General features: G+C 38.7%; 1 protein-coding gene across 3 annotated transcripts in view; it reads right to left on the bottom strand.

The window, feature by feature from the left end:
• SMARCC1 (SWI/SNF related, matrix associated, actin dependent regulator of chromatin subfamily c member 1) overlaps positions 1-15,287 on the bottom strand; it is a 182,131-nt gene that overhangs the window by 63,516 nt on the left and 103,328 nt on the right. For all 3 annotated transcript variants that reach the window (XM_059076999.2, XM_059077001.2, XM_067044362.1), the window contains 2 exons: positions 7,285-7,543; positions 6,224-6,385 (listed from right to left, as the gene is read on the bottom strand). In XM_059076999.2, the coding sequence (XP_058932982.1) occupies positions 6,224-6,385; positions 7,285-7,543 (421 nt within the window). The remainder of the gene's footprint in view (positions 1-6,223; positions 6,386-7,284; positions 7,544-15,287) is intronic.

Here is a 15,287-nt window from a genome sequence, read left to right as displayed (position 1 = left end):
AGTGTGAAAATTACCCTCTTATAATATATAGGAACACTTCTCATTTGAGAAGTCAAGTACTGCTTATGAAGCTACTTTACGAAAATTCTACTCCTCCTCAAGATCAATTAAACAAAACTAGATAGAAGTCCTTATTAGCAAAAATATCATTTGTCCAATATCACAGACTGTCATAGCTAAACAACACATTATAGAGAGTATCTAACCATCTCTTTCTTATTACAGATGAGAGAACTCAGAGGTAATGAACTCAGAGCTTTTTAAAGTCCTGTGACTATACAGGGCAGAACCAAAGGTAGAACCATGTCTGTAAAATCCTAAAATCCAACAAACAATATGCTGTCTGTAAAACACCCAGTTTACATCCAAAGACAAACTGCAAGTAAATTAAAGAAAAAAGAAATTCCATGAAAACACAGCAACCAAAAAAAAGCTGGAGTGCTTTGCTAACATCAGATAAAACAAGATTTCTGGGCTTCCCTGGTGGCGCAGTGGTTGAGAGTCCGCCTGCCGATGCAAGGGACGCGGGTTCGTGCCCCGGTTCGGGAAGATCCCACATGCCCCGGAGCAGCTGGGCCCGTGAGCCATGGCCACTGAGCCTGCGCATCTGGAGCCTGTGTTCCACAACGGGAGAGAGGCCACAACAGTGAGAGGCCCGCGTACCGCAAAAAAAAAAAAACCAAAAAAAAAAACCCCCAAAAAACAAGACTTCTAAACAAAAAATGTTACAAGAGAAAAAGAAAGATATTACATAATGATAAAAGGGTCAACCCATCAAAAAGATATAACAATTATAAACATACATGCAACTAACAACAGAGTCTCAAAATATATGAAGCAAAATCAGACAGAATTGAAGGAAGGAATACAGTCCACCCACAATAGTTGGACATTTCAAGACATTTCAAAAAGGATGGAACAACTAGGAAAAAAGATAAAGAAGCAGACAACTTGAACAACACTATAAACCAGCCACACCAAACATACACAGAAGACACCATTCAATGATAGCAAAATACAAAATGAATATTTTCACCAGGACAGACAATATGTTAAGCAACAAAACAAGTCTCAATAAAATTTTAAAAATAGAAATAACACAACTTATCTTCTGTGAATAAAATGGAATGAAACTAGAAATAAATAACAGAAGGAAATCTAAAAAATTCACAAATTGGTACAAGTAAACAACCTGCTGTTTTATTTTTTTAAGTAACTATTTTCTATCAACCTCTTTCCATTTTAAGAGTTTGTGGAAGAATAGCTTAAGACCACTGAGTGGTTTAAAAAACATACTCTTAACCAACCAATGGGTCAAAGAAGAAATCACCAGGGAAACTGCAAAATATTTTGAGAAGAACGAAAACAAAAACAAAACATATGAAAACTTACGGAATGCAGCAAAAAGAGGGATATTTATATAGCTATGAAAGTCTATGTTATCTACGTTAATAAAGAAGAAAGATCTCAAATCAATATCCCATCTTCCAACTTAAGGCACTATTAAAAGAAAAGCAGCGCTTCCCTGGTGGTGCAGTGGTTGAGAGTCCTCCTGCTGATGCAGGGGACACGGGTTCATGCCCTGGTCCGGGATGATCCCACATGCCGCGGAGTGGCTGGGCCCATGAGCCATGGCTGCCAAGCCTGCGCGTCCAGAGCCTGTGCTCCGCAAAGGGAGAGAGGCCACAACAGTGAGAGGCCCGCATACCGCAAAAAAAAAAAAAAAAAAAAGAAGAGCAAACTTAACCAAAAGCAAGAGAAGAAAATAATAAAGATCAGAGTGATGATAAATTAAAAGAATAGAAAAACAATACAGAGAACCACTGAAATCAAAAGTTGGTTCTTTGAAAAGATTAAATTGACAAGTCTTTTTCTAGACTGATGAAGGAAAAAAAAAAACTGGATGAAATTACTATTATCAGGAATGAAAATGGAAACACTACCAAACTCACAGAAATAAAAAGGAATATAGGGCCTTCCCTGGTGGTGCAGTGATAAGAATCCACCTGCCAATGCAGGGGACAATGGTTCGAGCCCTGGTCCAGGAAGATCCCACATGCCGCAGAACAACTAAGCCTATGCGCCACAACTACTGAGCCTGCGCTCTAAAGCCTGCGAGCCACAACTACTGAGCCCGTACACCACAACTACTGAAGCCTGCATGCCTAGAGCCCGTGCTCTGTAACAAGAGAAGCCACCGCAATGAGAAGCCCATGCACTGCAACAAAAAGTAGCCCCCACTCACCACAACTAGAGAAAGCCCACGTGCAGCAACAAAAACCCAACACAGCCAAAAATAAATAAATAATTTAAAAAAATTTTTAAGGAATATAAAAGAACATTATGAACTTTAAAAAAACACAGCTTTACCAAGATATAATTCATACACCATATGATCAACCCATTAAAATAAGTACAAGTCAATGAATTTTAGTATCTTCCCAGATATGTATAACAATCACCACAGTAAATTTCAGAACATTTTCATCACTTCAAAGAGAAACCCCATACCCTTTAGCTATCATCCCCCTTTACCCCTGTTCCTCCCAACGCTAAGCAGTCATTAATATACTTTCTGTCTCTATAGATTTACCTATTCAGGACATTTGATATAACTGGAATTACATACTATATTGCCTCTTTTTACTGGCTTCTTTCACCTACCATAATGTTTACAAGGCTCCTCCATGATGTGGCATATGTTAACACTTCATTCTATTTTACGGTCAAATAATATTCCACTGTATACCACATTTTGCTTATCCATACAGTTGATGGATATATGAGTTGTTTCTACTTAGGGTTTTATGATTTTGTGTGTGTGTGTGTGTGTGTGTGTGTGTGTGTGTGTGGTGAACAAACTTTATAATCTACAAATTCCTAGAAAAACACAAACCACTAAAACTGTTTCAAGAAGAAAAAGAACAGACTTTCTATAGCAAGTAAACAGATTTTCTATCAGTAGTCAAAAAACATTTTAAATACAGCCACTGAAGAAAACAGTATGGCAGTTCCTCAGAAAACTAAAAATAGAATTACCATATGATCCAGCAATCTCACTCCTGGGCATATATCCAGAGAAAACCATAATTCGAAAAGACACATGCACCCCAACGTTCACTCACTGCATCACTATTAACAACAGCCAAGACATGAAAACAACTTAAATGTCCACTGACAGATGAATGGATAAAGAAGATGTGATACATATATACAATGAAATACTACTCAGCTGTAAAAACAAGAATGAAGTAATGCCGTTTGCAGCAACATGGATGGAGCTAGAGATTATCACACTAAGTGAAGTAAGTCAGAAAAAGACAAATACCATATGATATCACTTATATGTGGAATCGAAAATATGACACAGATGAACTTTATCTATGAAACCAACAGATTCATGGACACAGGGAACACACTTGTGGTTGCCAAGGGGGAGGGAATTGGGGGAGGAATGGAGTGGGAGGTTGGGGTTAGCAGGTGTAAGCTATTATATACAGAATGGAAAAAGAACAGGGTCCTACTGTATGGCACAGAGAGCTACGTTCAATATCCTATGATACACCATAATGGAAAAGAGTATTAAAAAAATAATATATGTATAATGGAATCACTTTGCTGTACAGCAGAAAATAACACAACATTGTAAATCAACTATACTTCAATTAAAAAAAACATTAAAAAAGAGCATAGGACTTGAAGGATTCACATACACGTTCTATCAAACATTTAAAGAAGAACAAACACCAATACTTCTTTAACTCTTCCAAAAGTTAGAACAATTTCTAAAGCATTCTTAAAAGTTAGTATTACCCTGATACCAAAACCAGACAAAGATATCACAAGAAATAAAAAGTACTAACCAATATCCCTTATGACTATAGATGCAAAAATCGTTAACATAATACTAGCAAACTTAATCTAACAGAATACTAAATGGATTAGTCACATTGATCAAGTGGGATTTATCTCAGAAATGCAAAGATGGTTCAAAAGGTGAGACTCAATAAATATGTAGCACATAAATATTTACTTATGGAATAAAGTAAAAATACCACACAATCATCTCAATTGATACATTAAAAAGCAGCTGATGAGAATTTCCCTGGTGGTCCACTGGTTAAGACTGCGCTTCCACTGCAAAGGCACGGGTTCAATTCCTGGTCAGGGAACTAAGATCCCGCATACCGTGCGTGCGGCAAAAACAAAACAAACAGAACAAAACAAACAAAAAACCCCCAGCAGCTGATGAAATCCAACATCCTTTCATGATAAAAACACTCAACAAAATAGAAACAGAAGGGAACTTTCTAAAGTTGATAAAAGGCATCTATGAAAATTGAACATATAACATCATACTAATGATAAAATGCTAAAAGCTTTCCCCCTAAGATCAGAAAAACAATTTCATTTACAACATTCAAAAGAATAAAATACAAAGGAAAAGATTTAACAAAGGAAATACAAGACTAAAAACTTCAAAACACTGCTTAAAGAAATTAAAGACCTAAAATAAATGGAAAGACATCCGATGTTCATTGCTTGAAAGAGTTAACACTGTTGAGATGGCAATACTCCCCAAACTGAATGCAAATAAAAATCACAATAAGATACTACTTCACATACACCTAGGCTGGGTATTTTTTTTAAAAGGGAAGGGGAAAACAAGTGTTGGCAAGGATGTGGAGAAATCGGAACCTTCATATATTCCTAGTGGAAACAAAATGGTAAAACCACTGTGAAAACAGCTGGATAGTTCCTCAAAAAGTTAAAGAATTACCACATGATCCAGTAGTTCCACTCCTACATACCCAAGAAGCAGAAAATCACCAAGTAACCTGTACAGGAATGTTCATAACAGCATTATTCAAAAGAACAAAAAAGTGGAAACAATACAAATATCCATGAACTGATGAACAGATTAGTAAAATGTGGTATATCCACCCAAGTATATTATTCAGCATAGTACTGAATTACACTATACCATGGATGAACTTTGAAAACACTATGCTACCTGAAAGAAGTCAGATACAAAAGGCCACACATAGTATGATTTCATTTATAGGAAATATCTAGAATAGGCAAATCCATAGAGACAGAAAGCAGAGTAATGGTCAACAGAGATAAGGAGAGAAAAAATGGAAAGTGACTGCTTAATTGGTATGGGGTTTTTTTTTGGGGGTGACAAAAATGTTCTGGAATTAGATAGTGGTGATGAATGAACAATATTGTGAATTTACTAGAAGCCACTGGATTATATACATTTAAGTGATTAAAATGAAGAATTTTATATGAATTTTATTTCAATTTAAAAATCACCCATAACAACAATAAACTTAAACCTACTCAGCAACATATAAATTAAAATAACCACAAAAGTCCTTTCCAAATTCTTATGTCTATATGCTCAAAACCAAGATCTAAAAACAGGCATCATATACCTCACAACTCTGATATTATTAACAGTTATGAGGGGACTTCCCTGGTGGCACAGTGGTTAAGAATCCGTCTGCCAATGCAGGGGAAATGGGTTCAATCCCTGGTCCGGGAAAAGGCCACATGCTGTGGAGCAACTAAGCCCGTGCACCACAACTACTGAGGCCCGCATGCTCTAGGGCCCGTATGCTGCCACTACTGAAGCCCACGCACCTAGAGCCCATGCTCCGCAACAAGAGAAGCCACCGCAATGAGAAGCCCGCACGCCACAATGAAGAGTAGCCTCCGCTAGCCACAACTAGAGAAAGCCTGCACGCAGCAACGAAGACCCAACACAGCCAAAAATAAAACAAAAACAAAAACGGTTATCAGACAATTTTTAAAATTCTAGGGCTTCCCTGGTGGAGCAGTGGTTGAGAGTCCTCCTGCCAATGCAGGGGACACATGTTCATGCCCTGGTCCAGGAAGATCCCACATGCCACGGAGCGGCTAGGCCCGTGAGCCATGGCCGCTGAGCCTGCGTGTCCAGAGCCTGTGCTCCACAACGGGAGAGGCCACAACAGTGAGAGGCCCGCGTACCGCAAAAAACAAAAACAAAAACAAAACAAAACAAAAAAATCTATCATAAAAGGAAGAGATAAAAAAATCATACATTAATTTTTTATGATGCAAGTTTCTACTGATCATTGTACTCACTCTTAAGTGCAAGCAGATCCAATTATTCTAGCAAGCTGATAGGAAAATACAACACCTATTATCCCTGTCCTTGGGGTCAGCAGTGACTCACCAAGCTTCTCTGGCTCATCTGGCCCTGTGCCTGCAATGCAGCTGCTCTCCAACCCATAGGTGGGATCCACTTTCCCAGAGGCTCGTGCTGCTTCTTGTACTTTTTTGACGTGAGCTTCCACCAATTCCAGTGGTACCTCCTCCCGGACTCGAGAAAACTCTTCTGTTTAAGAATAAAAATGGAACAGTGATCTGGTTTTGCATAAATATTTGCTTCAATGAAAACTAGGTAATGTGACACAACATTAGTGTATCGTGTGTAACCTAGTGACCTTTCTGGAGACTCGATCTGATCTACCCCAGCAAATCAAGAGGGCCAAAGGAGATAAACATGTACAGTAATGAAATTCTATGGCTCTATGTTTTACCTTACACGTCACAGTGTCTTACTATATAAACAGGAGATCTTTAAATTTCTATTAGTAACAATCAAAACTGCTATCCAGGGACTGCCCTGGCAGTCCAGTGATTAAGACTCCATGCTTCCACTGCAGGGGGCCTTGGTTTGATCCCTGGTCGGGAAACTAAGATCCCACATGCCACAAGGTGCGGCCAAAACTAAATAAATTTTTTTAAAATAATAAAAATGAATAAAAAATTGCTGTCCAAATTTCATCTAACTCTGCTGGCTTTTAATCAAGACAACAATAAGGATAAAACAACCAGAAAGTCAAGAAAGAGTTCTATGGTATGAGAAAATTCTAATTAGAAGTAATGTAATCCAAGAATGTTAAATGACTCCTTTTTGCCAATTATATCAAGTTCTTAATGAATCACAAAACATACCATTAAAAACCTGTTTTGTCCCTCTAAATTCTTAATAAATGCTCTTAGTTTGAAAATTATTATATTTTAAGTGTTTTAGTTTAAAATGTTATAATACTTCAAATACAACATGGTATCTTCAAGGGGTAATATTTGATTTTTTTTTGTTATTTACATAACTGAAATGAATGTAACAGCCGATAACACTTAAATCTGAGATAAAATTTGCATGGAAGGAAGTATTAAACCATTATCTGAAATTGTTACTCTGGTGAGATGGCTTAAGAAAGTTCATACCCAAAGCCGCTCTGGCTGCAGCAGATGCCACACGAGGATCCACCACAGATGCCAAAAAAGCAACAGTGCTCATGACTGGGTTTCCTGACTGACTGAAGGGGACAGGCTGGTAGGCCAGGGGCCCCAGGGAAGCATCAGAATTCTCAAGGTATGGGTCCTCAATGGGAAGCCTCAAAAAGTGGAGGATGCACTCATCCTGCGTGCGACTTCCAACATGTTCTGACACTTTGTTCCAATCATCCTTATACATCTCCAGAGCCTATAATGGAAAAAAACAGGAGTTTTAATATCAGGTAACAAGGAAGTATTTAATGACATCAGAAGCCTGTGACTCTTCTTTAGTTAGACTTTAAAAACAATAACGAAAATGGTTATACTGTTCATAGGAAAATAGGTAGCTATGATTGCTTTCATTATTATATTAAATTCTCAGTCAAGAAAAATAAATAAAAGGCATGCATATTATAAAGGAAGAACAAGTGGTTTTTATTAATACACACATGATTGTTTATATAGGAAATCCTACAGAATCTACAAAAAAAGTTATTAAACTAAAAAGTTTAGCAAGGTCACCAGTTAAAAGGATAATAGAAAAACTCAATTATATTTCTATATTTACTAGCAATGAAAATATTTTAATTGGAAGAAAGTATTTAAAATAGCACAGGGCTTCCCTGGTGGCGCTCAGTGGTTGAGAATCCGCCTGCCGATGCAGGGGACACGGGTTCGTACCCTGGTCTGGGAAGATCCTACATGCCGCGGAGCGGCTGGGCCTGTGAGCCATGGCCACTGAGCCTGTGTGTCCAGAGCCTGTGCTCTGCAACAGGAGAGGCCACAACAGTGAGAGGCCCACGTACCACAAAAAAATAAAAATAAGTTACAAAATAAAAAATAAAATAGCACGAAAATGAAATACTTAGGAAAAAACATAATGAAGAATGTATAAGACCAATATGCTGGAAAAAATAAAACATCCTGAGAAATCAAAGACCTAAATAAACAAAGAGATATGCTGTGTTCATTAATTAGAAGTCTCAATATTGTTAAGATATCAATTCTCTCCAAATTGAACTACAAATTCAACACAATCCCATTCAAACATTTTTTTTGTTAAAAATCACAAAAGTGATGCTAAAATTCATAGAGTACACACATTTCTAGTTTAAAAATTTTTAACTTTTCAGAGAAAATGCTGGAAAACTCCAACAAAAACAGTAAAAGCATTCTCCAAGGGGGAGAGGGCTAGAATGGCATGAAGGAAGCCACAAATAGGTAGTGCTGAGAAAGTCAAGGAATGAATTGGGTAAAAGAATCTCTTGGGGAGCTACTGTAGCTACCAAAGTTACTACTCTCACATGGTTCTATCTACAGCCATAACTCTCCACCAGGAGCAATTGTGTCTCCTTAGGGACATTTGGCAGTGGCTGGAGATATTCTGGGTTGACACAATTGGAGAGGTGCTACTGGCATCTAGTGAGTAGAGATCGTGGATGCTGTTAAAAATTCTACAGTGCACATAAGAGACCCCACAACAAAAAAGGTATCTGGCCCAAAATCCTAATAGTGGCATGGCTAAAAACCCTACTGCAGAGCCTGATTTGCTAATACTGTGTTAAGATGAGTTCACCATGATGATGGTTCTCTCCATGTTTATTGCCTCAGTGAATTCTTTTCTAATTTTTTATTTTAATTTTATTTTTTGGCCATGCCATGAGGCATGCGGGATATCATAGTTCCTTGAACAGGGATCAAACCCACACCCCCTACATTGGAAGTATGGAGTCTTAACAACTGGACTGCCAGGGAAGTCCCACCTCAGTGAATTCTTAAATCTGGACTCCAACTGCTGCTCCAGGCTTTCTTTCTCACTGGAGTGGTACAGGACTCCTCAAAAACCCAAGCCACGGGCTTCCCTGGTGGCGCAGTGGTTGAGAGTCCGCCTGCCGATGCAGGGGACACAGGTTTGTGACCCGGTCCGGGAAGATCCCACATGCCACAGAGCAGATGGGCCCATGAGCCATGGCCACTGAGCCTGCGCGACCAGAGCCTGTGCTCCGCAACGGGAGAGGCCACAACAGTGAGAAGCCCGCATACCAAAAAAACAAAAACAAAACAAAACAAAACAAAACCCAAGCCAGGAAATCACCTTACTCATTAAATCCCTTGAAAAACAAGGCTAATTCTGGGTATCCTCTGGACAGTCTGTGGCTTTGGGTAGTTCTAAAAGGAATTACTTAGAAAAAAGACACAGATTGTAAAAAAAACAAAAATCAATCTATCTCATTAGAGTCCCTGGGGCCAGAAACATATAACTGAGACTGTCGTAAGTTTCTGATTATGGGTAGAGATTTTCTTGACATGTTCTAGCGTAACCTTTTCAAACAAACTTATTTTTATTTTTTTATTTTATTTTTTTTATTTTTTAAAACATCTTTATTGGAGTATAACTGTTTTACAATAGTGTGTTCGTTTTTCCTTTACAACAAAGTGAATCAGTTATACATATACATATGTTCCCATATCTTTTCCCTCTTGCATCACCCTCTCTCCCAACCTCCCTATCCAACCCCTCTAGGTGGTCACAAAGCACAGAGGTGATCTCCCTGTGCTATGCGGCAGCTTCCCACTAGCGATCTAATTTACGTAACAAACTTATTTTTAAAAGTTTCTTTCTTTATTCATTTTCCTTCAGCCAGAGAAAAATAAGAAAGTTCAGGAAGGTTTTTTTCCAGAATAAAGCTAAGGAACTGTCATGCAAAATTCAAGTCAGAGCACAAGCCTGAGAAACAGTGAAGTTCTGAGCCTAGGCACTGGCATTACATAAGAGGGGCAGACTGAAGAGATGTTTTCAAAACAACATGGTGACCAACTAGCTGGGAAGCAGGAGAAAGGTGACATATAGAGAAAAGTTATTAGGAGACATTTTACACTACAAAACACTTTCATTCCTCCTGTCATCACTGGGGTCTTTACCACTGCTTACTTGGATTCTCAGAATTGCCTGTCTCTCTACCCTTAAATTCATCCTTCTTCCTGTTGCTAGAGTGAAGTGTGTTTGACACAGGACACCGTCTCTCTCTCCTGCCTGAAACTATTTCAGTGTTCATCATTATCTTACTGAATTAAGGCCAAACATGACCAGGGCTCTGCTACTTCTTCCACCTCACCTCTGTACTCTTTAATGTTCCAGAAATACCCAGATCTCACAACACTGTTCCTAAGTAGTGTGCCTATATACAGTTTGTTCTGCACTGGATATATCATGTACTAGAACCAACACCAGCACCCCACTCCAGGAAGCTGTCCATTGTATCTCATCCACCCAGCCCAGTTGTGCAGCCACTCCTCTGTACCTCTCATGCTCCAGTCATACCTCTAATTGTGTTTTAAGCAGTTTCTGTCACAGATTAGACTATGAATTCCTTAACTGCAGAGACTATGGCCTAGCCATCTCAATCTACAGCACCTGCCACAGTGCCTGAAACACAGTACCCAATAAAATGTGCTCAATTTAACCACAGGTAACTGGACTAAAGCAGGAAAGGAAACTGACTTTTGCATGGCTTCAAGCATCAAAAAAACAACCTGGGGAATTCCCTGGCGGTCCAGTGGTTAGGACTCTTCACTTCCACTGTCAGGGACCGGGTTCAATCCCTGGTCAGGGAATTAAGATCCTGAAAGCCAAGTAGCGCGGCCAAAAAACCAACCAACCAACCAAACAAACAAACAAAATCCCCCTGTATTTTTTTTAAAAAGGCTTTCCTCAAGACAATTTTTTTTTTTAAACTGGAAGACATACTCATCTGAAGTGTAATTCAAAATTACACAGGAAGATAAGCAACAAAGATTTACTGTATAGCACAGGGAACTATATTTAATGTCTTGTAATAAAAATAATCTGAAAAATTATATATGTAACTGAATCACTTTGTTGTATACCTGAAACTAACACAATATTATAAATCAGCTATATTTCAATGAAAAATAAATAAAATTGCACAGGAAAAAATATTTCTTGGGTTGCATATCAAGGCAAAGTAGGTCAAGTGCATGCACACTGCGAGAAAAATCTTTGAGGCTGCTTACTGAATACCTTCTAAGGCTATTGTTTCTATAATCTGGCCAGCATAAAATTAGAAACCCATCTACAGATAAACAAATATTAATACCTATCATGGATTTTCTTTGTAGGTGCAAGATTTTATGGTCATTAATTACTTAAGGGATAATAAATACAAAGCATGAGAAAGCAAAGCAGGCATGAGAAAGACAAGTTAACCAGGTAGAACCAACAAGCTCACAGATTCAAGTTTTCTCAATTTCAAAGCCAGGGACAATGACAAATGACCAGGAAGAATACTGTAATCAGATGTGGACTGAAAAGAAATCGTGAAAGCCTCTTTTTAAAAATCCCCTTAGTCACTATGGAATAGAATGGTGCTATTTCTTCTTTCTTTCTGGCACCGTGATTCTATCAATGCCATTTCAAATTGCTGTAAGGACTTCTTATACTGATGATGCATTTTCAGGTAAAACACCTGAAATTCCTCACACATTTTACAAATGAAATCTTACTCAAACATGACTGCATCTTCTTGATCTTATGCATGTCTACCAATTAAATATCTTTTTCAAACTGCATTCACTTGTCGAATGAATAGATTCCACTTTGGTTATTTACAAAATTGAAATTATGCCCCCAATATTTGTAGTAACACAATAAACTGAACACAACCCAAAACAATAACCTGCAGCATTCCATACAGTAACTGTGCTTTGATAAGAAACCATATCAAATAAAGTATTTTTAATAAAAGTGGTGGTCTCCCTCTTGTACTGTTGGTGGGCATGTAAACTGATACAGCCACTATGGAGAACAGTATGGAGGTTCCTTAAAAAACTAAGAATAGAACTACCATACGACCCAGCAATCCCACTACTGGGCATATACCCTGAGAAAACCATAATTCAAAAAGACACATGCACCCCAATGTTCACTGCAGCACTATTTACAATAGCCAGGACATGGAAACAACCTAAGTGTCCATCAATAGATGAATGGATAAAGAAGATGTGGCACATATATACAATGGAATATTACTCAGCCATAAAAAGAAACAAAATTGAGTTATCTGTAGTGAGGTGGATGGACCTAGAGTCTGTCATACAGAGTGAAGTAAGTCAGAAAGAGAAAAACAAATACCATATGCTAACACATATATATGGAATCCAAAAAAAAAAGTCATGAAGAACCTAGGGACAAGATGGGAATAAAGACACAAACCCACAAACCTACTAGAGAATGGACTTGAGGATACAGGGAGGGGAAGGGTAAGCTGGGACAAAGTGAGAGAGTGGCATGGACATATATACACTACCAAACGTAAAATAGATAGCTAGTGGGAAGTGGCCGCATAGCACAGGGAGATCAGCTCGGTGCTTTGTAACCACCTAGAGGGGTGGGATAGGGAGGGTGGGAGGGAGGGAGATGCAAGAGGGAAGAGATATAGGGACACATGTGTATATATAACTGATTGACTTTGTTATAAAGCAGAAACTAACACATCATTGTAAAGCAATTATACTCCAAAAAAAAAATTTAAAAAAAAAAAAAAAAAAAAAGAGAAGCATGGGATAGGTTAAAAAAAAAAAAAAGTGGTGGTCTCGAGAATAATCCTAAATATTTGGGAAGCTGCCTGTGTGATATACTTGTCCAATAAAATGGTATGATTTTGGTGAGGGTGGGGGTAGGCAGACAACAATAAACCCTAATGAATCTTCCAGATTTATCAGGGAGAAACTGACCATGTTTTTGGTTATAAATCGATTAAAAATTTTTCTTCTGACTTCATATTCTTAAGCTATTAATTACCAATAAACTATAAAAATAGAAGGTGTTAATGGTTAACAATGCTATTGGGAAGTCTTATTTCTCTTTGTGTAAGCACAGACAACCCCTGTTGATTCAACAGCATGTTTAAAAGAAAAATCAACCACTGCACAGGTTCCACCTGCAGGAGAGAAAATGTACTATTGTGTGGTTTTCTTGAATATGCTCAGGTTAAACAGTAGCTCAGCCATTCTGACCCCACTCTGTATTTACTATCCACGAATCTTAATGAAGTAGAGGAGAAAATTTTGAGTATCAATGTACAGCAAGGAAAAGAGCTGACTGACAGGAGCCTTTTGTTTCAGGTAGTGTTACACAACTGAATTTCTCCCTAGAGCCCATAGATTCTAAACAAGCAATACAAAAGCATATCCCATACATTCCCCCACAAATACTGAGAACTTTAAAATTAACAGCCATAGCACAAATGGCTAGAGAAGACAGCACTGAAATAAATAAAAAGGAGCTCAGAAAAGAAGCTCTTTGCATATCACTGATTCTCAGTGGGCAGATAAGAACAAATTAAAATCGTGGTAAAAACTCAAAAAGAACAATTTTTTTTTTTGCGGTACGCGAGCCTCTCACTGTTGTCGCCTCTCCCGTTGCGGAACACAGGCTCTGGACGTGCAGGCTCAGTGGCCATGGCTCACGAGCCCAGCTGCTCTGCGGCATGTGGGATCTTCCCGGACCAGGGCACGAACCCGTGTCCCCTGCATCGGCAGGCGAACTCTCAACCACTGCGCCACCAGGGAAGCCCCCAGAACAAATATTTTTGAATTTTGATCCAGAGAGACACACAGAGAGAGAGACTAAGAGAAAATAAGGAAAAGTACAAGAGGGGTGTAAAAAAGAAAACGAAAGAGTTAATACACCACTAAAACTTCTTAATGAACCACAACTGTTGGAATAACTCAAAATGAAATTAAAGCAATGCAGAAATGTGAGCCATCACCAGGCCCAAAGTATCCTAAAGTGTAGTCTGGATACTCATGGAGCACCAGACCCTTTCACGGGAACTGAAAGATCAAAATCATTTTCAGAATAATACTACGACATTACTGTCTGTTCATTACATTGACATTTCCTCAATGGTACAAAAGCAATTAGTATGACCCCTTAGTATGAATCAAGGCAGTGGCACCATACTGTCTTGTTATTTTATTCTTCAGCACCGCATACTTACAGAAGCAAAATAAGCCAACTTAAACATTTCCTTGATGAAACAGTAAAAATTATTAAATTTATTGACTCTAAATATCTTAGCCCATGTGCTTTTAATATTCAGTTATGAAATGGGAGGTACACAAGAGGACTAAATATCAACTTTCAAAGCATGATGGCTGTCTAAAGGAAAAGCACTTGTTATAGAGTTTCAAGTTCAAGTAGCCACTCTTTTCACTGAATATCATCACTAGAACGAATTGCTAACACACCATGGTTTTACAGACACAGATATCTGGCAGACCTTTTCTCAAAAATAAACAATGATTCTCAAAAATGTCACTCCAGGGACTTCCCTGGCAGTCCAGTGGTTAAGACTTTGCCTTCCAATGCAGGGGGCATGGGTTTGATCCCTGGTCGGGGAGCTAAGATCCCACATGCCTCGCGGCCAAAAAACCAAAACATAAAACAGAAGCAGTGCTGTAACAAATTCAATAAAGACTTTTTTAAAAAGTCACTCCAAGGAAAACAACTGATGGTGTTTGTCGCCAATGATTAAGTGAAAATTACAAATGTGAAAAATACTTAACCGCCATGAAAGCTCGTTCTTTTTTTTTTTTTTTTTAAAGGCTGCGTTGGGTCTTCGTTGCTGCCCGCGGGCTTTTCTCTGGTTGTGGCGAAAGGGGGCTACTATTCGTTGCGGTGCGCAGGCTTCTCATTGCGGTGGCTTCTCTTGCTGTGGAGCACGGGCTCTAGGCACGCAGGCTCAGTAGTTGTGGCACACGGACTTAGTTGCTCCGCGGCATTGTGGGATCTTCCCAGACCAGGGCTCGAACCCATGTCCCCTGCATTGGCAGGCAGATTCTTAACCACTGCACCACCAGGGAAGCCCTAAAAGACTTTTCTAACGAGATTGGTCACAGTATTATCAAATTAGATTTTTTCATACTGT

Source organism: Kogia breviceps, chromosome 10, assembly GCF_026419965.1.
Source record: "Kogia breviceps isolate mKogBre1 chromosome 10, mKogBre1 haplotype 1, whole genome shotgun sequence".
Classification (NCBI taxonomy): domain Eukaryota; kingdom Metazoa; phylum Chordata; class Mammalia; order Artiodactyla; family Physeteridae; genus Kogia; species Kogia breviceps.
This window is presented reverse-complemented; position numbering and strand designations above follow the sequence as displayed.